The 24,722-nt window shown below is 39.2% G+C and overlaps 3 protein-coding genes across 3 annotated transcripts; all 3 read left to right on the forward strand.

Annotated features, from left to right (window-relative positions):
• Positions 1-16,166: 16,166 nt before the first annotated feature.
• N7481_004892 (uncharacterized protein) lies at positions 16,167-17,329 on the forward strand (the record flags this gene model as incomplete). The annotated part of the gene is made up of 7 exons (XM_057264111.1): positions 16,167-16,225; positions 16,256-16,307; positions 16,369-16,522; positions 16,558-16,595; positions 16,688-16,787; positions 16,839-16,957; positions 17,006-17,329. Coding segments are annotated over 7 exons (846 nt in total), but the record flags the coding sequence as incomplete, so codon positions are not given.
• Positions 17,330-17,342: 13 nt separating this feature from the next.
• On the forward strand, positions 17,343-18,053 carry N7481_004893 (uncharacterized protein; the record flags this gene model as incomplete). Its single annotated transcript, XM_057264112.1, has 4 exons — positions 17,343-17,357; positions 17,405-17,569; positions 17,624-17,759; positions 17,887-18,053. 4 exons carry the CDS (start codon positions 17,343-17,345, stop codon positions 18,051-18,053), a joined length of 483 nt encoding a protein of 160 aa, XP_057125773.1.
• A 169-nt stretch (positions 18,054-18,222) lies between these two features.
• Positions 18,223-18,872, forward strand: N7481_004894 (uncharacterized protein; the record flags this gene model as incomplete). The annotated part of the gene is given in 4 exon segments (XM_057264113.1): positions 18,223-18,258; positions 18,333-18,668; positions 18,723-18,761; positions 18,777-18,872. The coding sequence occupies 4 exon segments, from the start codon at positions 18,223-18,225 to the stop codon at positions 18,870-18,872; spliced, it is 507 nt and encodes a 168-aa protein (XP_057125774.1).
• Between the last annotated feature and the right edge of the window lie 5,850 nt (positions 18,873-24,722).

Below are 24,722 nucleotides of genomic sequence, written 5' to 3' on the forward strand. Positions count from 1 at the left end.
AGACTGACTACTTAATTAAGCTTAAAGAAGATATATTGCCCCTGTACGGTCTAATTTACCCTCTCTTATAAGCAGAATTTATAGAGTTATAGAAGTATCTTAACAAAAACTTAGTAAATAGTTAAATCAGACTATTAAAGAGCCTAGCTAGCGTACCTATCCTATTTGTATCTAAAAAGAACAGAGGACTATATCTCTATATTAATTATTAAGGGTTAAATAAAGTTTCTATCAAAAACCAGTATCCTCTGCCCCTTATCTTAGAGATTCTTAACTGTCTTTCTAGGGCCAGATACCTCAGTAAAATTAATATATAAGATATATACTATAGGATCTATATTTAAGAAGGAGAGGAATAGAAAACAGCTTTCTGTATAAGATATAGCTATTTTAAATATATAGTTATACTATTCAGCCTTACCAATATACCAGCGATATTCTAAAGCTATATTTATACTATACTTTATAGTCTCCTTAATATTATTTATATCGTATATCTAGATAATATTCTTATCTTCTCTAAAACCTATAAAGAGTATATAGAATACCTTAGTCTTATACTTAAAAGGCTAAGAAAAGCCTAGCTATTTATCAAAGCCTCTAAATATTAATTCTATAAGAAAGAAGTTAAATTCCTTAGCTTTATTATTAGTCAAAACAGTATCTCTATAGACCCAGAACAGATTTAAGCTATCTAAGAATAAGAATAGCCTATATCCTATAGAGATATCTAAGTCTTTCTAGGATTCTATAACTTCTATCAAAGGTTTATTAAGAAATACTTCTTAATTATATTACTGCTTTCAGAACTTCTTAAAGAAAGTAAAGACAGGAAGAAACCAGGGAATATTAAGCTAGACAACTATAAATCAAAAGTATTTTAAGACCTTATTAATACCTTTTTAACTATATCTCTCTTATAATACTTTGATCTAGAGAGACCTATCTAACTTAAGACTAATACCTTAGGTTTTAGAATAACTAGAATCCTTTTATAACCAGATAATTAAGGGATATAGTATCCTATTATCTTCTGGTTAAAGAAATTCTTACCTATAGAACAGAACTATATAACACTGGATTAAGAGCTATTTATAATTATTTACTTATTTAAGTATTGGTATTAATATCTTAAGGGAAGCTAGTATTAAGTTAAAGTCTTAACTGACCATTATAATTTAAAGTTATTTATAGACTAACTGAAGATTAATAGGAGATAAGCCTAATAGTGTCTATCCTTAATACCTTTTGATTTTATAATCTATTACTATTCAGGTAAGATAAATCCAGTAGATAGATTATCCTAAACTTCTGGTAAAGAGAAGCCTCTACTAGCTAAGGAGATTTTAGGCCTAATTTATAAGTAAATTATAGCTATATTGTTTATAAAAATACAGTGGTTTTCTGTAGGTATAAGACTGTCTAGAAAGAAAAGTAGAGGGAAGCAGGGATTAATAATTATAACTATATTAGTCTATAGAAGTCTATCGCTATCCCTCTCTCTAACTGTAAGTAGCTTAGCCAGTGACCTAGAGTCAGAGCCGAACTAGGTTTAAAACGATACTACCGCCCCTATAGATCAGAAGGATCTAGGGGAGGCTATAGATAAGTCTAGTAAAGCTAATTATTTAGATCTAGAGGATAATAAAGAAGATTTCCTAAGTTAGGGCTACCATATAACTAAGTTTTTCCTAAGTCAGGGCTATAATATAATATATTATAAGGTTTTAAGTTACTCTTAATTTGTACTCCCTTGAATAGTATTTACTATAACTATAAATAAAGATCTACTTACGGATAAATCCCTAAGGAAACTAAAACTATTAATTAAAGAACTCTAAGATAAGGACAAGATAGTCTAGAAGAGAATTAATATAACCCTAGAAGATATTCTATAGGGAAAGTATTAGAGTATTAACTCTAAGAAGCTCCTATATTATAAAGGATATCTCTATATCCCTGTTATAGAGAATCTAAGACAAAAACTAATTAAGCTTTATTATAATAAGTAACTTATAGAATATTTTAGAAGAATATATACAGAAGAGCTTCTAAAAAGAAAATTCTATTAGAAAAAGCTACTAAAGGACGTACGAGAATATATTATAATATACCTAATATATTAAGGAGTTAAAGTACTAAGGTATTAATCTTATAGAGAACTCTAACCTCTTCTAATTCCCTATTAACTATTTACAGAGCTAAGTATAGACTTTATTATAGGACTTCCTATTATAATCTTCAAAGGCAAAGAATATAATATAATTCTAGTAATCGTCTGTTAACTTACGAAATTCTTCTGATTTCTCTCTGTATCAATAACAATATTAGCAGGAGACTTTACTAAGCTTTTCTTTGATTAAATTAAACTTAAATATAGAAATCCAGAAGAAATTATATCTGATTAAGGACCTATCTTTATAAGCAGATTCTGATTATAACTCTGTTACTATTCTAAGATTAAGCTATAATTTTCTACTATATTCTATCCCTAAACTAACAGACAGACAGAAAGACTTAACTAGGTCTTAGAAGATTATCTTAGGTATTTTGTTGATAGAGAGTAATTAAATTAGGCTTAACTCTTTAAGATAGTATAGTTTATATATAATAATACTGTTAACGTATCTACTAATAAGATCCCTTTCTGTATACTGCTAGGATATAATTCTAACTTCTAAGTCTGAGCCCTAGATAAAGTACTTAAAAAAGAAGCCCTAAGTACTGAAGAGTAGATAATTTACCTTTAAAATATTTGCAAAGAGGCTATAAGAAAGCTTTGAATTATATAGGAATTACAGCAGAAGTTATATAATAAGACCTATAAGCTAAAGAACTTTAAAGTCAGAAGCCTTATATCCCTCTTAATAAGAAACCTCTGCTTTAAAGCCAAAGAAAAGAAGTTATCTCCCTAGTAAATCAGATCCTTCTATATCCTTATAAAGGTCAGTACTTAGGTATACTGTATTATATTACCAGAAAAGTATTTAAGACTATATAACGTCTTCTCTGTCTCTCTTCTTAAGCTATAGAATAGCTAAAATAAAGATAATTTGCTAATACTAATACTAAAACTTAAAGATAAAGAGAAATAGGAAGTTAAGGAGATTTAAGGTAAAAGAACCTTTAATAGAGTACTATACTACTATATAAAATAGGCTGGATAGCCCTCAGAATATAACTAATAGAAACCTATAGAGTACTTAGAAAATATAAAAGATATAATATCTTTATTTAGAAAGAAACAAACTTAAAAAACTGTATCCTAACGATAATGAAGTATCTCTGAAACTTCTTTGAACTATACCTGAATTAATACTGAAAAGAAAAGCTATTAGACTTCTGCTAAATAAGGCTGTTTAACTATAAAAGAGAAGAATAAGTAAGACAAAGAATAAAGACTACTATAGAAGCCTATATAAATCTGAAAGTACCTTAATCTGGTTAATAATTTATACTATAGCCAGAGTTAAAATAATACTATTCAGAGTTATATTATACTTAAACCCTACTATAACCTCTAAGAAGAAGGATTGAATAGTACTCTACTAGAGATCAAAACCAGTATTACTGATCTACAGCTATAGAAGGTTGCTAGGATAACTAGGGGGGCTAAGCAGGAGGTAAGCTAGCCTTAGTATTCAACTTCTTTTATTATTTAATAATAAATACGGTATATCTCTCTATAGCTTAATCTGTATTCTGTATATCGAAATAGAGCTTATACTAAGAGAGATAGACAGAGATTATCTTCTAAAACAATACTAGAAGGTAAGTAGATCCTTTAATAGCTATAGTCTTGCTTTCTATATCTTAGACAGGTATAGCACTACTAGTAACGGTAATAGCAGTACTACTGTCCTGAACTTTATATACCTAGTTAAGGATTAACTAAAGCTGGTATAAATTACTATAGATCCTATAGGGTATCTAAGATAAATCAGTATTAAATTAAATATAAATCAGAAGAATCTTATACCTAGAAGTAAGTCTTCCTATCCCTCTTATACAGAGTACAGATAATTAAGTTAGAATAATCCTAGTTGTATTGGATCGTAGGAACAGTGCCGGCAGAAGGACAAAGGGCTGCTTCGGCTATATACTTAATACAGAAGGCGAACGAAGGATAGATAATTTAATTACAGAGGGGACGAGGACTAAGGGTAGTACTGGCTATACTTCTAGGGCTATTATTATTATTACTACCTCTATCTACAGCTCTAGTATAACCTTTACCTTTAGCTGTACGATAACCACCCTGATAACTACCAGGAGAACGAACAGTACCTGCAGGAGGAGGACCACCAAATTCAGCAGCAGTAGGACTAGCAGCAGCAGATATAGCGAAGGATTATAATTTAACGATAAAAGAAAGGGACGAGATAAGGTAAAGATAAGAGGAAAGTAAGAGTTGAGGACAGGAAGGTAGAAGCCTTTATCTTAGAGATATCAAAGAGATTATATTGCTTTGTTTATATCTACATACAAATGTACCTAAAGCAGCACCTGCCCTAGGCCTTTATACGAGATAACGCTATTCGGCTCAGATCACCTGACCTAATTCTGACCTTTGTTAGTAGTCAAGTTGACTATTTCTGAGAGAGGAGGATAAATTATCACAGGATTCGAAGTATATAATACCCCGGACTCTCGAGGCCGATTCATGGACGAATCCCCTTTGAGTTACCTGTATATCGATATCCACCCGAGCCCTAATGTATTTAAGATCCTACAAGCATTCAGGATTCTTGATCCTCTCAAGAATTAGTCTCTGTATCGACTACCCAATCTGATCTCTACCGTCCGATATCCTTGCCTAGTCACAGGTCTCTAGCCTGATAACTTAGTAACCATTACACTCTTACTAGTTATAAACCATTGCTCTTACAACCTTAGGATCTTTTCTAAAGAGATTATCTAATTCTATATATATAGAGGGACTATCCTATCTCTATCAGCCTACTAAATAATTCAGAATCCTATGTCAGGCTGTCCAGAAATATACTCTGGCAGCAAAGGAAAACAGGATAGTACTATATTAAGAAGAGGAATAACCAGAGGGTATCTTAGATATAGGTATTAGTATACGATAAGCCTCTGCTAGCTCCTCCTAGGTATTTAATTCTATACAGTCCAGAGTTTTATAGTTATCCTAGATTACTATATACCATAGGAGTCTGGTTCAGTATATTTATATAGCAGGGCCTGTTAATCTATAAGGCAGCATAGGAAGAAAAAGTTATATATTACCAATACTATAAACCTCTGTTGTCTATTAGGTACTATATATTTCCTTATTCTCCTTCCTCTATATAAAAGATTTAATACCTAAGATAAAGCTATCTCTAACAGATCTATAGGACTAGATATTCTTCTACTATTTTACCAGACGTTCTGTCTTATATATACCTTTTAGCAGTATAGTATAGTTCTGTTTGTCTTCTTATATAAAAGACACTGATTCTTATAGTAGACTACTATCTCTCTAGCTGTTAAGATAATCCTAGATATTAATATTAAGGTACCAGAACTTAGTATATTTACTAGCCTGTATACTTTTTATATAGTAAGGATATAAGATTAGGCGCTATATATAGTCTAGCCGGAAAAAGATATATTGTAACGGTAATGCCTAGGATCATGTGCCAATTCTAATAGACCAAAAAGTCCACTATATCAAAGCTCTCGCTTTGATATTCCTAGGCACCAATATATATACTAAGGTAGCGCGCGGTAACTAGTCATCGTTATCCTCCCCCAAGGATGCCTGTGACATATATATTATATAGTAGGATAGATCTTATCGAATTAACTACTGAATATTTAAGTGCTATATACTGTAAAACTACCTAAGCTCTTTTATTATATTGCTTAGATAATAATGGTATATTTAAAATTCCTGGTAAATAAGCGGCTATAATCCTTCTAGGTATCGTCTGTTAAGATCCTCTCTAAGCTATAAGAGAAGGTTCAGTAATACTGTACTGCTATTATTATATATATTATATACTAGGCTAATATCTAGAGCCTCTTCTGTATAGATCCTATCGATTAAAGTCTCTATAGATAGCTATTTAGTATAAGATATAAAGTCAGAGATAAGCAGAGTATAATACTAAGGACAGAAGTAATAGAAGCCGAGACTGTTTTCCTGCCAGAAACTAAACTATCAGAGATAATCTTTTATAAATTAATCCTATTTACTAATATACTGATATAATAGGTTAATACAGTTGACTAATTACTAATAGTTTTTTAAAGTACTTATTATTTATACTGTATCAACTAATACCTTAGTATATTAGTTATAGAGAATACTGATTATAATATCTCCTAACCTTGCTAGTCTTCTGCTAATTATATACAGAGTAATCAGTCTATTCTTTTATTTTATAAAGTCTTTATCCTTAAGGGCTCTAACCAATATAGTTAGGTATAGTAAATATCTATATTTTATATGTTTATTAGGACAACTACCATTTGTGCCGAGGGCGCCGGATCCGGCGCCCCCCTCGATCGGGTTTGGCGCCCGCCCTCCGGTGCCCCATTCCGGTTTAGCGTGGCCCGTTACGGTTTGGCGCCGCGCTATTCCCGAATTGGTAATCCGACCCCCTACACCCATCTTGGGTTAAGTGCACCCATATCCGGTTTAGTGGCTCCCGCTTGCCCTAATTTGGCATTTGCTGCTCTCCACCGCCCGTCGGCCCCTTGGCGAGAGTATATAACTCGGTGCGTCGCTCGACGTCCTCACCTTCGTCGTGCTGCACTTCCCTCTCGCCCAACGTATCCCGACAACCTCGCCGCCCTGAAATGATACCGTATTTTCGGCTCGCACGGCGTCCGCCCCCTGTTTCAGCTGAGCGCCACGCGCCCTGAGGACTGCGCCTTCTCCACCAGCTTGCCTACAAACCGATCTATTTGTCTTGAGATCGTCCTCGATTCCAGCTATGGCGGCCGGGCTGCAAGATTATGCTTGACAGCATATTGGTTTCTTTCTTCGTATTGCTGTACTTTGTTATACCTTTACCTTCGCTTGCGTGCCTCTGTCTTGCCGTTATGGGCGCCATCGACGAAGCCTGACTGTCAGGAGACTGGAGATTCGCCATTTTTCCCAGGGTATCTACAATGCGGCGTTCTCCGAGACTATTTTCTCTGTACGCTGGTGACTCTATGTATGCTTGTGCCATTGGCTGCTCTTTGTCTCCGCCTGATCTATTATTCTGCGACGGTGATGCAAATTGAGCAAATGTCTTGGTCGCCTACAGAATCCTTTGGCTTGTTGGATCCCCGATTGGACCAGTCCAACTGTGATGAGCATGAAAATTCACCCGAATGGACGTTAGTGCTCGCGCTAATTAAACCTCGGGGGACGATCCTTTGGCTCTGTCCCTCTTTTCAGCAAGGCGCAGCGAGGCAGATTGACGCTTTATTGTCAAACCTCGTCAAATCCGACGATGCGACGTTATTGTCTAATGAGAAAAATCCCTTATGGGGTGGTCCCTGTGTATGTGGCTCCCGGTTATTCTTAAGGGGGTTGTGCCGACTGCACTGCCGACAGACAGTACCCTTCTCCGTGGCATGGTCTATGTAATTCCAAAAAAATAACCGGAATGGCGAGATGTGAGGAATAGGGGCCGTAGAATGTGTATATAAAGGATCTTGCCAGCGCCTCTGAACAGAAGGAGCATGATCTTTGACACTGGCTTATTTCTCTTTAATTTATCACAATATGCCTCCTATAAGTCTCGACGAAATCATCCACTATCGTCCGCCTTCCGAAAAAGACATAATTCCAAGGGCTACAGTCTATCAGTTTATACCCTCAGAATTATTCAAATCCAATATCTGAGGGCCCTATCCTAAGCCGTTCTTTCCAGCCGAATTAAGTCTGGCCGTCGGGCTTTCCTTTATCGACATATGTGCAGTGTCCTCGAATGACTTCTTGTTCACCTGCTGAATCTGGGCTATTATTACCCCTCAGTGAGTCTGCTGGGGAGGTGACTTTAGATTTGTCGGATAAAATAGGCATAGAGTTTCCGAATGTGACTCTAGAAGAAGATATCGACACCTTAGTATTGAATGCCAACTGGTCTAATAGTGGCTTATTGAATGTCTTCGATGGGGCGTCGCTTTCAGGTCCAGATGACTATTTTGATAACAGTATGTCTCAAGATCTGTTTTCTTTATATTCTATCCTGCCCAGAGAGTGTGCTGGATAATTAAAAGGCTGACTTAATATATTGTAAGCAGGGAGTCAAGATGATAGGTGGCCCTAGGGTACCTATATGTCCCCTTTACAAAATCCTCGTGAATCGGACAGTGTTAGAGAGCCTACTGTTTTAAACTTGGCATCGCTCGGAGATGAACTTTTTCCTGCGGCTAAAGGAGATAAAAGTGAAAACCAAGTATTGCCATCTAAATTTGCAGGTCAGTCCACATTCTCTTCTTACTTTTAGCCTGTTGCCTAATTTTGGTATACAGACTTAGCTAAAGTGGAGGACAGGATTCTGTAAGATTCCAGTACCACTGTGTCCACTGCCACTAAGGAGCATCTTAATATAACAACTAACGAATATTATTTAAGCTCTGTTGATGAAAAGAGCCGTGATCCTCTATCTGTTCTATTATCTGGTGATGTTGCCTTATCAACTGGCGGTATTGAAGTTGGACCAGATAAGCTTAGACTCAAGTCACTAATTTGTACGAACAGTGAAGAAATACCCTTCTAGGGATACGGTGGCCACTTGATTGCCAAACGCTGTAAGAGTATTTAAGCTAAGGCAAACGAAGCTATAGTAACTGATGCTGAGAACGAGCTTGTATATAAGGAAATCGAAATCCTGTCGGCCTCATATGAACCTAATCGAATCAGGCTATTAAGGCGTCCTATCTATATCTTACCTACATCATAGCGTCGTGGGGGGGGCAGTCAACGTGCAACCGAACTGAAACAGATATAACTTTGCCTTTAGTGTCGGAGCTTCAATCTGTCGTCATCACTAATTCACGTTCCAGAGAGCGAGACATAAGGAAAATCACACTATCGGCCCTATCGGCCCCAACTGCCCGTCCAAAAAGAAAGCGAGGCCTATCTGTGTCATCACATGACGGCGGCTGCAGCGACGGCTCTAATAATGCGGATGACGTGGACGACGTAAGCGAGAGCTCTATTCTATCCCGCCGATCCAAAGGAACAGGGCAGACGGCAGAACAAAGCTCTCCTACTTATCTACGGCATAACAAGAACCCTCGCCGCAACGTCCCTTTGCGGCGCAGCGTTTCTCGGGCCTTGAAAAATAAGGAGTCCCACTACCAAGTGCCGAGGGATCGACGTCCTATATCTAGTCTATCCGATATAGAGACAATTCCCATTTGAGGTTTTCTGATAAGGGAGATACTTCTGTCGAAGGTCGTGTATTCAATTACTTTTGAGGAGCGAACAGAGCATACTAGCTTGCAGGGGGCTGGTGGAACTCTACTAGATTGTGAGCGTAAAGCGCAACGCAGAAAGCTGCCTTGGCAGAAAAAGTCCTAGCTTAGAAAATTAACTAGGGCAGCTCGAGTTCTGTCTCAAGACGACGAGCTTTTGATTAAATTAAAGGAAGAGAAAGGATTAAGTTAGAAATATATTGGAGAATATTTCCCTGAAAGATCAGTCGGCTCACTACAGGTGCGGTATTCTATATGACTTAAGAGACGGCGCGGTAGAAGACTTGAGTGTAGTGAAGATCCTAAGAGCCAGACCACATACAGCAGATTATATTAGGAAGAGCCCTGTCAAAGCAGTGGATTTTCAGCGATGAGTGTCAACGGCAAGGCTACCGAAGGGTCGTTGAGACAGTGATACGGTCTACCTTGGCGCAGGCAAACCGTTGACCGTTACTCCTTAGTTTGAGATAGCAAAACTCTTGAATGGTTATATATTACTTATTACCTAGAATTACCTTACTACTTAGCCCTAACCTCTATAATTTGATGTCTAAGGATTAAAACATAATTAACGGCGGTGCCCCTTTTAAGATTTGAATGTAGAGCAACTAGATCTTAGGAAGATATCTAAATCTGTCTTTCGCCTAGGATAACTTGACTATGTATAGTACTAGACGTGAATAGGGTAGAAAAATGTAGGGGAAATCTGGACAGTTATAAAATTTTTACCTTTTCAGAATGGCTTTACGGCTAGAAATTTGGTATTGCTGTTCAGAATCGTAAACTTATATTAGTGCCTTCTGGTGTATCCCTATCCTGAAGGGTGGTGTGGGGTGAAAGGAAGTATGTAATCTTGAACTGCGAAGCTGACTGTGAAGTTTTATGTCTTTACCCTTCCCTAAATTGCGGGGTTTAAGTGCCCTAGGAACGCCAGTCATGATCTTAGGTACGCTAGAGATCCTGGAGATGCCTCCAGAATCTTATAATGAAGAAATCCCAGAGATTGGGAGGGCTACTGGGAGGAGGGGGGTTACTAAGAAGAACAGGAATTATGATAGGTCTATGAGACTGGTGGTATAGCCCTAGGGGACCCTAGGTAAACTCTTTAATGAATCGGACGACGACGAACCAGTCTGTATTTTCGGCTACTACTTGGAGTATGGTCAAGATCGCCACTAAGCACTGAATATGAGGGTTCTAAATATACTCTTTTAATGTTCTTTCTACCAAATTGGGGATCTTGCCAGTATGCAGAGAATATGCCTGTGCTATAGAGAAGATTGTGCTTGATGTTAATGCTTAATTTTAGACCAATCTGTTTTTCAGTATGAGCGTAAATCCACTATTTGAGAGTTGATTTCTCGGCTTGCTTACGGAAATTAGTGTGTAGCTACCTACGTTGATTGTAATTGCTGCAGTGGCTGTAGTGCTGATTTTGATGATTTCTGAACTGGAGACTATCCTACTGCTGCTCTTTGCCAGTGGATATACTTAGGTCCTGATGTATAGTGGCTTCTCTAAAATTAATGTTCTAGTTAATTCAGGCCTATACAAAATCATAGGTATTATTGACTGGTCTCTTGAAGTGTTATAATCTATTGCTAAGCTTTATGTATAAGGGCACTGTCTTTCTTTGTTAAGTGCCTACCTGTATGCGATATAACTTTTCTTAAGTGACTTACCTATTGTGGATAGTTTGTAGGAGGTTAATTTGTTGTAATAGATAAGCTTTGACTGAGGATTGAAAGTAAAAGTGGAAACCTCTTTTCTAAGCGGAAAGCCCCTTGTGCAGATTTTAAGGGGCTGACTGCTATTGAGTATAGTTAACCATATACCCTCTCTTCTCTTAGGCCTATTAGCTATTTTACCTTGTGAACAGCGGTTTACTGTATATATACTCTATAAGATTGTTAATGAAGAGCAGCTATGTTGGCTATAACCTTGTTACGCCCGGACGAACGGTCGGGGGTGCCTAAACCAATGTGAAGCTTAGCATTAGTATTGCCAGAGATGGGTACAACTATTTGGCTGGTGCTGGAGGTACTAAGGCGGTATTGGCGGTGAAAGATGGTGGTGAATATAGCGGTGTGGTTGTTTAGGAAATGACTGTATATAAAGGCGTCAGACTGCTCTATTTCTAAAGATTTGTATTAAATTTCTTAGGACAAGATTATATCTGCTATTTATCCCCTAGATGGATATCGGAAGTATCTGCTCAGTATATAGCTGGTTATCAACTTATTAAGAGGAGTGCCGCTATAATAGTTATATAAAAATCTTCTACGGTGTCAGTAATCAAGGAGTGTAGTCTCTGGGTTCAAACCTTATTCTTAAAGAGCGGTCTATTAAGCTACCTAATTTTGAATCTGCTAACTTGTGATTTTTGACCGAAAGAACTTTAATACCTATACCTAAGACTGTTGAGGAGTGGAAAGAGGATAACGGGATATATTTCCTGCTTACCAAATGGATTTGTGGTCATTCTTTGAATAAAGCTTGGCTGATAATATGCGGGACAGACAAAGAACACATTGTAAAACAGACTGCTGAATATGTTATTTAGCTTTGTAATCTTTATTTAAGTCAAATGGAAAGCCTAGACGGACAGCCACTATACTCTGCTTTTCTATTCCCCAATGGTTATGGTATTGGGCATAGGCCGTTGTTATCTGATGATGAGCTGTGGGCTGAGATGTCGTTGGTATTGACCAATGTACTAGAGCAAGTTTGCTTAAAGCTATGACAGCGTATGCCAACTACTACTCTCTATACCTTTTCTTACTGTGACCTTACCAATGTCAATATTATCGTGGATAATAGTAATTTAGCAGGTATTCTGGATTAGGAATCTTCGGGCTATTTTCCTGTTTGGTGGGAGTTTACTGCCGTAGGTATTAGTCTTGGTCAAAAGGACAAAGAATAGAAAGACCTTCTACACAAGTACCTTCCGGATTATACCGAGGCTCACAATTTCTGGCTAGATTTCTGGATATTGTGCAAATATCTGAAATTAGACGAGAGAGGATTGAGGTTTTTGAATAGTTATGGATTTAGCTTGCTAAATCAGGTCTGAGAATAGAAATAAAGCTATTGTTCTAATGATCTTCTACAGTAAAAGCAACGAGTGACACTATTTCCGATGACTTATGTTATTTGTCTATTCTTCTTCTGTTGTAGTAGTGCTGATTTGCTTCTTTGAAAGCCGTCATCTTTAGTCGCTAATGTTGTTGGAATCAAACTTGAAACTAATCGAGACGTACCTTAATGAGGATATAAGGGCGGGATATAGATGCAGAAAGCTCAGCACGACAAAATTTATAATTTTCTCTCCTAGTTATATTATTTTTACCGTACTGAGGGTACTTTATTTTAAACGAGTTTTAGCTTGTGTTGGTTCCTAATAGAGTTAGGATATTGTAAAAATATATCTACAGAAGTTTGTTGGAGATAGCACAGAATTAGGAGCTTCTGGTAAACTCCTGTAACCTTATATCTTTATATAGTTTTTAACGTACTCTTCTCTTTATCTAACTTCTCTCTATTTTAGAGAATCTGTGTGAGTCTGTGTGGAGCGGGGTAAAAGAGAGTATTGGGGCGGTGATAAAAACCCCTCTTGAGCCTCTGATAGCTTTTATTGATTTAGTTTGTGCGGCTGAGAAAACGCTTTGATATATGACTGTGCTGCTGAGCCTCTAAGTCGCTCTAGGAATAGAAAAGGCTCTGGGGCATTGGAAGTGACCACTATGTATTAGTGCCCTAGCGGGGGACGGCTAATGCCCTTTTCGAGCTACCCTATAGAATAAGCATAATTATTGGTAAAGTCTAAGGCTGAGCAAAATCTAAGCTATTTACAGGTGACGAGGTGGTTTGCAGAAAACCCCCCTAGGAGGTAGAAAGGATTTATAGGTGTATTGGCACAACGCTTAAGAAACGGCGGGCCCCTTTAGTGAATCTTACGTAAAAATTCTATGATGGCTACTATGTTATGCTCCCCGTTTCTCTTAATTTAACTTAAACCATATTTTTAGCCTGAGAGCCTCTGAATTTGGATCCTGCTGATGTGGCTGTAGTATGCGGTTTTGTAATGACAGATATGTATGTGAGCACGAACTGGCTGGCGGAAAGGGGCTGGCGGCTATGTACTGACTGCTATTGGCTATAGAAGAACGGACCAGCTAGCCATTTATGAATCTCTTAAGCCTATAGTTTTCAACAAACCTTAAAATAGTCTGAAGAATACCAGCATATTATATATGAAGCACGTCTGTGAGTCTAGTCGAAGTGAAACGAGCGATAACTTGTGCGGCTTCCCTACTAGAATACCCCTATCTTTTTGATAATACTGGTTGTATTGGCAGTACTTTAAATAATACTTATCTACCGAAAGAAGACCTGTATTTTGATGAAGCTCTAAGCGCTTGTAAGCTAGTTGTATTATATTGTGTGACTTTAACTCGCATAATAGGCTGAAATGTGTATTTTTTTGATTGGCCCGAGATGAGGGGTAACTGCAGGAGCAATGCGATCCTTTAAAGGATTGTATATGTGAGAGATTTTTCTATACTTAAACCCAAAAAATCCTATTTTCTATTATAATTTTCTATTTTCTTGCGGCCGTATTATATTATCAGCAGATGAGTTTTTCTAGTTACTATCTAAACAAAAAACTGCTTTGGAAACTCTATAACCTTTGTTGGACGTAAGACAGCGCCGTATATTCAAATCTTGCTATACTCTACTCTAGGAAAATAGTGGAAGTATAACATTACTGCAGATATCTAGCAGATGCGAGAACGTACGCCAGCATCTGAGAAATGCTTACTCCTTGGGAGTATGTGTACTTCTTTTGTTTGTATTATCCGTATTAATCATATAGCTTGCCACTATAAAGTATGGTGACTTATTTCCCTGCTTCCAGACTTGGTTAAATAACTAAACCTTGTCCTAAGACGTTGAGGACCTAGCAGTTAGGTTGGTCTCTGAATTTAAGAATGAACCTTAGTATAAGAATTAAAATAGCAAAAGTAAATAGCCTATTCGTTTTGGTATATATCGACTCTATTAATATACGAAATAGAGATAAAGAAAGCTGGGAAAGATATATATAGGAAAGCTAGCCGGCGACAGAAGAGACAGAAGATACTATAAGCTTTAAGGCCGCAGTTATAGTTACCTGAACCAACAGAGAACTAGTTAAATAAAATTCTAGAAAATACTGGTTTGTATATTATAGCCGACTTACGAGAGAAAATTCTAACTTTATAAGGCTTGTCGGGATATAATTTGCCAACTCTAATAGATCAAGAGATAATTTTGCTGCCTGTAATATAGTTCCTCGAATTTTTTCACCAGTTTTAAAATAGCCATCTATATTTTCGAGCACTCTGTAAGCTTTTAAAAACCTACAACTCCTCTGGCCTATAACTGACCTATTTGTGGCTGAACTTGTCCCCTTCTTATATCTATACTAATCTTAACCTTCTACTAGGTATAAATGTTAAAGTTGAGCTATCGTTAGAACTTAGTTATTTATTCGTGGAATTTCTATCGATAAGTAGGTTTTCAGTCCTTGTAAACGTGGAAACAGTGAACGGAGGGTTGTCTATAGAATAGGTAAGTCTGTGTTTTACCTAAAATAATAATTCTGAAACTGTTTCCTGTACTCAGGCCTGTAGGAAGTATTTTGACTTTATTTACTTTGTTGCGGGTATGGACTACTCTGGCTGGGCTATTTTTATGGATGAGGACTGTATAGGCTGTTTTCGAATTGAGATATTGCTTAGACACGTTAAATCTTTCTTTATCTAGGGTGACTTCTTTTCTGCCCTAATTAATTAGCTGCAGTATGTAGGCATAATATCAAACAAACTTATAAGTAAGTCTTTTACTTCCTTCTTAAACCCCTCGTTATCGAGCGATGTTGCTTTCTGAAAAGGTGTTTATTTGCTTGTGGCCATTCGTTTGCCTTAAGTTTAGAGCGTGTATCTAATAGGAGCAAGAGAAAAAAAAAACCAGTAGTGACTATAGTCAAGCCTTCTGAGTCCCAGAGTTATAGTTATATAAGGCCATAAGATCAGCGGTGATTTTTGTAAGAAAGTGCTTAGGATAAATGTTACGTTGGGTATTTAGAGAGAGGGAGGGGCTTTACGGCCTTATGATATAAGAGCTTATCATATAATATAACCCCTCGGTCCCCTTCTACTTTCTGAAAACCATTATTAGGTAATCGGCTAATTCTTAATTCTAGTTTATCTCTCCTAATAACCGTATACTTTATATAATTATCTGACTTCTAATGATCTGCTGTATCCTGATAGCACTTTTTAGTCGGTTATATATCTTAGAGAGAGAGAGGTATATAATCACAAACCAGTAGTACTTTTGCCCTCCTATTTTCTCCTATTTTCTCCTATTTCCCCTAATTTATATACTGACTTTCTCCTTTTTCCCCTAAATTATCCTATACTGAAGTATATTTCTTGCTTAATTATTGTATTATTTCCTATTATCTCCTATTTATTCCTATTTCCTTCCTTTTATACTTATCTATGGCTATAAGCTCCTTATATAAGAGGAAAGAGACTAATAGCTCCCTATTGATATGAGACTTCGTCTTTCTTATATGAGGTCTGAATTATCGGTATAAAAGGTGCTTCTTCCTATAATGAAATAGTTTTGTTTACTCTCCAAATCTGTCCTGTCTTGAATAATCTTATTAAGCTATTTTATACCTCAGACTAGCTTCTCAATATGGCACTCAAGGCTTCAAAGGCGTCTTTCTCTCCCTGTTCCTAAGGTTTGACACCGCCTGATAGTCCAATGACAGGCTTAGCTATGCGTTAAGCGTGTGTGGAGGATCTGAAGCATCTCTTCAGTATGTTTCTTGAAACGATGCTTGATTTTACCAACTAAGAGCCCCTAAATATTCCTGTCTCCTAGGACCAATGCCATCCAGGGCTTAACAAGGTTCGACAGGCACTAGACTATGTTTTAGCTGAACTTTTACTGGTAAATAAGCCTGCTCGGTCTTCCATAAGCGATGAACAAACGAATGTTCCTGGGCTAGATAGGTTTGATATTGAGCAGCCTATCTGTATAACGCCTGAGGACTTCTAATTATTTGAGAAGTGGGCGTCTGTACCCTAATTCAAGACAGTCAAGGAAACGTATATTACTAGCTAAGCTCTGTGGCCTATTTAACTCCCTAGCTTTAGTCTCCTCTCACTTCCAAAAAGTTTTCTGACGTGGAAATAGCTAGGATAAAGAAGCATACAAATACAAGATTGCTGAACCGACCGAGAGCAGCGGCTGTCTGGATGACTATGCTGAATATGCATTTGTTGTCTGTGAGTGTGTAGGTATATAGTGTCGTTACTGAATAATTGAATCTATACTAACGATATTATTAGACCGAAATTCTGAGGAGGTGACGCTATATATAGATATCAAATTGAAAGGCCTGTATGATATCTTGTATATGGTCCTGTACGGCGTTAAGGCTATCAGCCTGGTAGAGGATAAGCTATCGGTAAGTGTGATAGATTTTTTATAGAAGAGGTCGCTGAAATAAGTTTAGATTGAGCAAAAGTTCCTATTCTATTTCCTATCAGAGTTGGACAAATATGCTGAAAATTCGAACAACTCTGACTATGAATTTCTATGTCAGTACCTCCGCTTGCTTATAGACTATCTTAAGCAAGTATATTCAGCCATCTTGCAACGTCTTGAGTTAATATTGCAGTACGGTTATATTACTTACGATCTTCTCTGGGCGCTTTTCAAACCGGGTTCCTATGTTTTTATAACTTGCTTTGGTACAAAAGAACCATGGTGTGTTATATTTAACGCCGGGGAAGAGATCATACAGAACGATGAGACCTGGTTCAACCTTAAATGCTGATTTATTGATTATAATGGAGTTAAATTCGGTGAGGCTGGTATCTTTCTATATGTGGCAAAGTTCTGAGGGTTGAAGCCGATTGAGAGCCTTGAAGCCTTCCCTCTCTGTTACCATCCAAGTTATAAGCAAGTCCGGAAAGACCTGGTCGGAAGAGGCCAAAAGTTTCGGGATTTAGCCGGCTTGTATATTCGGTACTGTAAAGGCAACGTATTCTTTATAAGCAAGGGGAAGATTTTTAAAGTCAAGATTAACAGTTAAGTAGCGGTGGACGCTGTGTTTTTCTATGATATATAGCCGAACTACTCCCGACCATCTCTCTGCGATATAGGGGTAAAAGAAAAGGATGGGATTACAGTTATTGATATAGGCGCTATATTTATGGAGGACTGTGAGCGAGAGAAGGAGAGAATGCGAGGAGATGGTCTGGATGGTTAAAAGCTGAATAACGCTGATTTATTAGTTGCCAGCCCAACAGTTTGCTGTTTTAGTTTTAAGGAGAAAATGTTCTGTATATGATATAACTGAGAACTTTCAGCTTCGGGCTAATAAGATTATAGTGGAATGTGTAGTCAGTGCTCTTAGGGATATTGACTGGTTATCTGAATTATTTGATTATCTTCAGATTCTATCGGATACTAAGACAATGCTCTTGTTGCTGGCGAAAATGCGTCTAGGTCTTATACCAACCGTACCTTTTGACGATGTGATCGATGGTAAAGGCTAAGGGCTTAATGTGCTGCTGAAGTATGTCGGCGAATTACAGAAGCTCTGTAAAACCCTCAACTGACTTATGCTAGTGGTCCGCCAGGCGTCGGAAAGACTTTTACTGTCAAGGTAATGTTGGAGTATTTTAAGTGCCCTCTCTACTCGGTATTAAAGATCTGTTCTGTGTAATGAATGACCTAGCTGACCTTCTCAGATATCTGCAGGTAAGCTTGTTGTCGACTATGGGGACTCCTACACACTTAAATCATAACTTGAAATTATCTTTAAAATTGTAAAGTATTTTAATGCTATTCTTCTTCTGGACGAAGCAGATACGTTTATGGCGAGTCGGACCGAACTCTACGATAGTTATAATCGCCTGGTCACTGTATTCCTCCGAAAGCTTGAGTATTATCAGGGAGTGCTTTTCTTAACCTTAAACAGGGGTATATACTTTGATGAAGCAATACTGAGCCGAACTTATCTGGTAATTGAGTATGAGGGTTTAATAAGAGACTTCTGCAGGGATCTCTGGTCTACCTTCTTAGCCAAAGCCCGGATAATGCAAGGGCCTGCGGTAGTTAAGGAGGACGACATCCAGTATTTGGAGATATTGGCTCTCAATGGACGAGAGGTAAGTTTCAACTTTTTACGCAGATAGGTAACTTGCTGACTGCCGGTTAATTAGATCAAGAATATCGCAGCAATTGCATATGCTCTTGCTGAGGTAGATACTGTGTAGGTCAGCTATAAGTATCTGGAGTTAGCAGCGGAATTGAATAAGAAGTTTGCTAATGAATTTGGTAGGAAGGGCCCTATTGACGGAATGTATGTCTAACGGCATAGACTGGCAACCTTGGGCGAACTATTCTGCTGTTTATCAGCGGCCTTGAACCTATATAGTGATAATTTCGGTTAGTATATAAGTCTTAGGTATTTGAATTGAATTATAGTCTATGATACTCTGAAAACGATCTTAAAAAAGGTATACCATTCCGAAACTTCTTAAGTTCGAGAGTCCAGCTTGTATAATAACTCGGGTGGTGTTGAAGCATATAAGTAAGGAGTATAATTTGTGTAGGAATGTATAGGCGACAATAGAAACTTGGGTATTAAAAAAAAGATCGCTAATGTAACGGATAGAAATAGAATTCCTTATCACGAAATCCTGAGACGTTTTGTATTTCCTGCTTCTACTTGACATAGTTGTTGTTTTATCTGTCCTAGTCGCTGCTTAGCCGGTTGGTATTTTAAAGTAGAACGGTAAAAGTCGATGATCAAAGCACGCCTGAGCTCTTTATACTAAAGGATATTGTCCTGTCTGAGGTCTTTATGGATTATACCTAGGGCTTTAACTTCTTTGTTTGACCTGTAAATCTCTTGACGGAGGTATAGAGTCAGCTCTATCGTTGCTGTGCTCTCACCGCCCTAGCCTATGACGAGTATATGGCGGATTTATCCAGCGCCATGAAGAAAGTAAATTTTTACCAAGTTAATTATTCCCAAAAAGACTAGCACGGCAGATCCTTAAGCCTTGTGCAGGATCTGATATACCTGTGCTTTACAGGAAACTTCTTCCTATAGTCCTGAAGTGGTGCCTTTGCCGATAACTGTATAACTATATTTTATGTAAGTCAACTTGAACGGGGTACCGTAGGATCCGCAGCCACCAAGAGGAATGTATTGATCGATGTTTTCGTCTAATTGTCTTTTGAGCAAAAGGATTAGGTCTTTAGCCGAGACAGGATGCTGAGACGGGGCGTTTTGGCCCCGATGATGATGGTCTAGATTTGGACACAACTTATCCAGGAATTTCCCGGTCTGTAGGCCGAGTAAATATCGCTGTGTACAGAATAGCGCAGTGCGGCGTCGGGAATGATCATTGCGGTTATTCCCTGGCTTTTGCTGGCAACCTGATCGCCGAGCAGACGGTGAAGGCGTGACTTGACTGATCCTCTGCTTATGGCCAGCCGTTTGGTTTGTGTCGGAACCAGACGAGTTAGGTGAACGTGACTGTGCTTGGATCTCCGAAGGTATATATCTGGTTTGAGATTATATAGGCACTTGACAGCCCTCTGAGGGTGACAGTAGCGGGGATAACGAAGGCAGTTTATAGGATAAACTAGTATCTGGACTCGGAAACTTGGGATTTATGCTGTCAGAGTGAGGAATCTGCTGTAACTCTTTCTTCGGGATCTGCGAATGTGTGTGGTCAAAGCTGGTCTTCTAAATAGGTATATTTGGGTGCGTAAGATTTCTCTATTCTTGTCTACAGACAGGCGAATAGAATGCTATTAAACAGAGACATAGTACTCTTGTAATAGAAGTTTTTGATAGATTTGAAATAAAATCGTCTTCTAGGTTCACTTCGCTGTTTGGATCACAGAAAAAGTAGTAAAGCGTGCTCGGATTATCACGCGGAACACGAAGTAGAACCTGGGTGATCCTATTTGTAACCCAGGAATATTCGAGGCCTTCTTAGATCATCACATGATATTCCTGGACAAGAGCGGAGCTGACAAGCCGCTCTGTATTGTATCTCAACTTTGTTTCCTGGTCTGTGGGAATTTTATTGGACCTGACTAAATCTTTCCATAAGTCCATCGGTCGAAGGCCCATGCGAAGCGTTGTAACTGAAAGCTTATGCGGCGGCTTATACTCAACAGATGTGAGGAGCGTATTAGTATTGCCGTCGACGCGGTGGATACAGAACTAATCAGGTTGTGGGTGCTGTATGCTTGAGGTTTGACTTTTACTTGCTTCGGTCGCTTGATTCTTGTTTAAGGTATTTGTATGATTGCTGAACTGTATTCTATCACTGAGGCCGAACTCGTTTTGAGCCTCCGGTATCTTGCATAACTCGGTAATTATGTTATGGACATGCTCTTCAACGGCAAACCGCTTGTAGGCCTCGAGCTCCTGCTTACTACTCAGTGGTTTACGAACGAGACGTCGGACTAATTCGTCTAGCGCTAGTAAAGATGAGAACAGATATGGTGCTTGCCTTCTTTCCGGTTGGAAGTAGCTGTAGACGGATCTCCATATTTCTGAGAGTTGCTTTGGGCAGTCGGTCCAATAATCTAGCCGAGTGGGACAGTACTTTCCCGTGGGCGAAGGTATTTGTCCAGTTGTTAAGCGAGATGGTGTCTCGACTCTTAACGATCGGGATAGATAATGATAACGCCGAATATATTCCGTAAAAGTGGTGAGCTGAGTTTGTTGTTCGGCCTGTCTCTGTCAGTCTTCGGCCTGTCTTTGTTGCTCTTCGGCCTGCCTTTGTTGCTCTTCGGCCTGCCTTTGTTGTCTTTCGGCCTTTTCGCGCCGTTGTTCTGCCTGTAGATAGAGCGACTTGTAATCCGGTGAGCTTTTATCCGCTATCAGCCTAGAATAAGGAACGGAGAGGGAAAATAGCTCGAGACAATCACTAATGATTGATTCTTAGTAAAGGAGGCTTATTGTGATAATCAGGCCCCGACCGGTGCGGTGGCCTAAGAGGTGTTGTGTTAGCTGGTCCTGGCTTTTGGCAGAAGTATTTATCCGATATGTCACTGCAGGTCTGGTTAACCTAAAGATCAAAACATACAGATACCAATACCCCAGTGATGATTTCACAGGATTACCTCCGACATAAGGCCCAGCACTACCAGCGAGCGACCGTCCGTATGCTTAGAAATAACAACTAATCTTTGTAGATTAGGCTAGATTACTGAGCGCTTGGCCCTAACTTATTATGTTGTGGGGGGAGGGGGAGGGGGGGGACACTGACCGTACGAAGCAACAAGCCAGCCATGCATCTCTAGAAACCGAGAAAGAGATCTAATTACTTTAAATAATAAACGAGTCGCCTAAAGGAGAGTCTTCACGTTGCGTTTCAGAACTGCAAGCCCGAAATCGCGAAACCAGAACCGCCAACCCAGAACCGCCAACCTAGAACCGCTCACAACGTAAACTCGGTCAGGCCAGGCTTCAACCGCCACCAGTGCTTTTTCGGTAGTATACAGAAGTAAGTGCCTCTGCTAGTTAGATACCTTTGAGAGTGTGTTTGCTCACGAGGTGGCATGAACTAGCGAGGTCAATAAAGAGTAGTATAGTTCAGCGACCAAACACCCAAGCTAACTACTATATATACTCGATGTTTGATAGCCCGGGCAGATTGCCCCTGGAGATACATCGTGGCTCCTAGATCATGGCTCCTAGGGGCTAGTGATAGCATTCCGAGGAGCAATGTACAGCACTCCTAGGGCCCATTTAGTCCCTAGGAACTATTGTGAGTGGCCCTGGGAACGAAGGTTAACGGTCCCAGGAACTTCATTGCTCCTAGGAGAGCATATGCTGCCGTACGGTGCTCAGTGGGTCCACAGCGCTCCTTGCAGAAATAGGTTACGTAATTGCTGAGGACGAAGTTCTCACCCGGGCCGTGATTTTCACCATATTCCCGTACACAACTTAGCCAGAAGAACAACTCCAGGTCTGGCCGTTATGAGGATATGGAGATATGTTGTGAAGACCGCAAATAAACCAAGACATGCCCTTTCGTATCTCCTCATAACCTGCGACACCAACATTCGGTACACCGGCGGAGCCCAGTATTTGACACAACTTCATAACAAACTTGCCACCTGGTTTGTTCTTGTCGGATTTTTAATCTTGGCCGCGTCGCATCATGTGATCACACGGGAAAACACTTAACCCGACCCCGGGTTCGCTGATAGTTCAAGCTCCTAGGGCCGTTAGCCGTCGTTCCTAGGGCCCCTTGCATTAGTTCCTAGGGACTAAATGGGCCCTAGGAGTGCTGTACATTGTTCCTCGGAATGCTATCATTAGCCCCTAGGAACCACGGTCTAGGAGCCACGATATATCTCCTCGGGCACTTGTATTCCCGGGAGACATAAAAACTGCATACAGTGCGTCCCGAAACTGGTGCAACCGCCTACACTCTTTGAGTGATTATTTAGCCCCACTGCCAAGAAACACTATACCAGATTAGGAGTCAGACCGGAATATCAATATTCCTGCACTATTTTGTTACGGTGATTTTCTTTCATCAAAATACGGTACCTCGTTTCGTAATTGTATTGTCGGACCAAGGGAACTAGACTCTTCCATGGAAATGCAAGCAAGTCAAACACACGAGGGCATAGTTGGTGAATATTCATCTTCGTTGAATCAAAACCCGCCCGATCAGCAGAGTTTTGATCCTGCGGTTTTACGCGCAGATGGAAATTCATAAGATGGTGGTCTGCGGTCCATATCCGCCTATTTTCAAAGTCTTATGCTCATTTGGAGGCTCTCCGAATTCTCCGGTGCTTCTAAGTGCTGGTTGGCCAATCCAAAATCAATCTCTAATGTCTGCTCGGGATAAAGGTTTCTCACAAACTCATCACTTAGTAGAGTAGTGTTCCCAAATGAGTCCAGAATGAACACATCTTTCACGATCCTGAATTCCACGGCTAATTTGTCACAAATTTTTCTTTTGAGCTTGCTTGCCGTTAATTCTCGGAGGTATATCGCAAAACATATGTCATCGTCCTCGAAATATTCCCCTTGCTTGTAAAACCGGATGTACAAACAGAGTGCTAAGCATTCCGTTTCGTTTCGTTAGATAATTTCTGCAGACAAGGGAAATTCAAGCGCATACGCGATCCTCGTGGCGATTCAGATGGTAGAACAAACTGCCCCTTCTCGGCCTTTGGAGTTAAATCTGGATCGGACAGCTCTGATAGCATTTGATGTTCTTCCATGATTATATCTTTAACCTCAGCCTTGGATGTCGACTCATCTATATTTGATTAATCGATATAGACTTTGCTGGATGATTGTCCTGTTTCATCTTCAGGGTCAGTAAACAGCTGCAGATTTGGCTTGTGATTGCCATCTTTCGGCATTATTTTCTTCTAATTTCAGGGCTTCTTTTTCGTACCTAATACTTACACACGTCTCAGGATTTGAAAGTAAGCATGTAGATAGGTAAATAAATCTCTAGGCCTTGAACGTACATACAGTGTGTCTCCATCGCTTGTATAGGGCTAGATTCCACGATCGGGCTGACAGTCTGCAAATGAGGTCTTAGGATGGCGCAGGGCTGAACATGTCTTTTGATTGGCTGATTAAACAACTTCGCTTTAGTCATTCTGTTCGACCAGCATCTTCGGTAGACAGATTCCGAGAAACCAGGCATTGCTGCCTTGCTTCGTCACATGACTAAGAAATTTGAACCAAGTTTCGGGCCTCTTTGCCGTCCATACAGAACAGGGCGGATTCCAGGATTCCAGGATTGCGCGACAACAAAGGAGTTTCGGTTATTTGGCTCCTTTGGATCCTATTGGAGGGTTCTTACACCGCCCAGAGTTATTCCCAGACGGAATTTACGGTCGAAAGCAAGTACTTTTGATGCATATATTTTATTCATTTGTGCTCTATGCTGATCATAAATAATCTCAATCAAAGCAGTTTATAAGACCTAAACCTGTCCTATCCAGGCTGTAGTCCCCATTCATCCCCAAGCACAAAATTCCTTTAGCAACTTCGAGACCTGATATTTAAATTACATGCGCCATGGCAGATGATTTCTGGGGATTTGATGGTCCATCTTGCTCATCAGCTAACGATAACAAACGAGCGTCGGCTTCTTACTCGAAAGGTTGGTACTCCGGCTGTTTCGTCAACTGGTCAAAATACTGCTGTTGTG

The sequence above is a fragment of the Penicillium waksmanii genome (assembly GCF_028829765.1).
Source record: "Penicillium waksmanii strain IBT 27052 chromosome Unknown utg000004l:1.0-5674109.0:1.0-5678898.0, whole genome shotgun sequence".
NCBI lineage: Eukaryota > Fungi > Ascomycota > Eurotiomycetes > Eurotiales > Aspergillaceae > Penicillium > Penicillium waksmanii.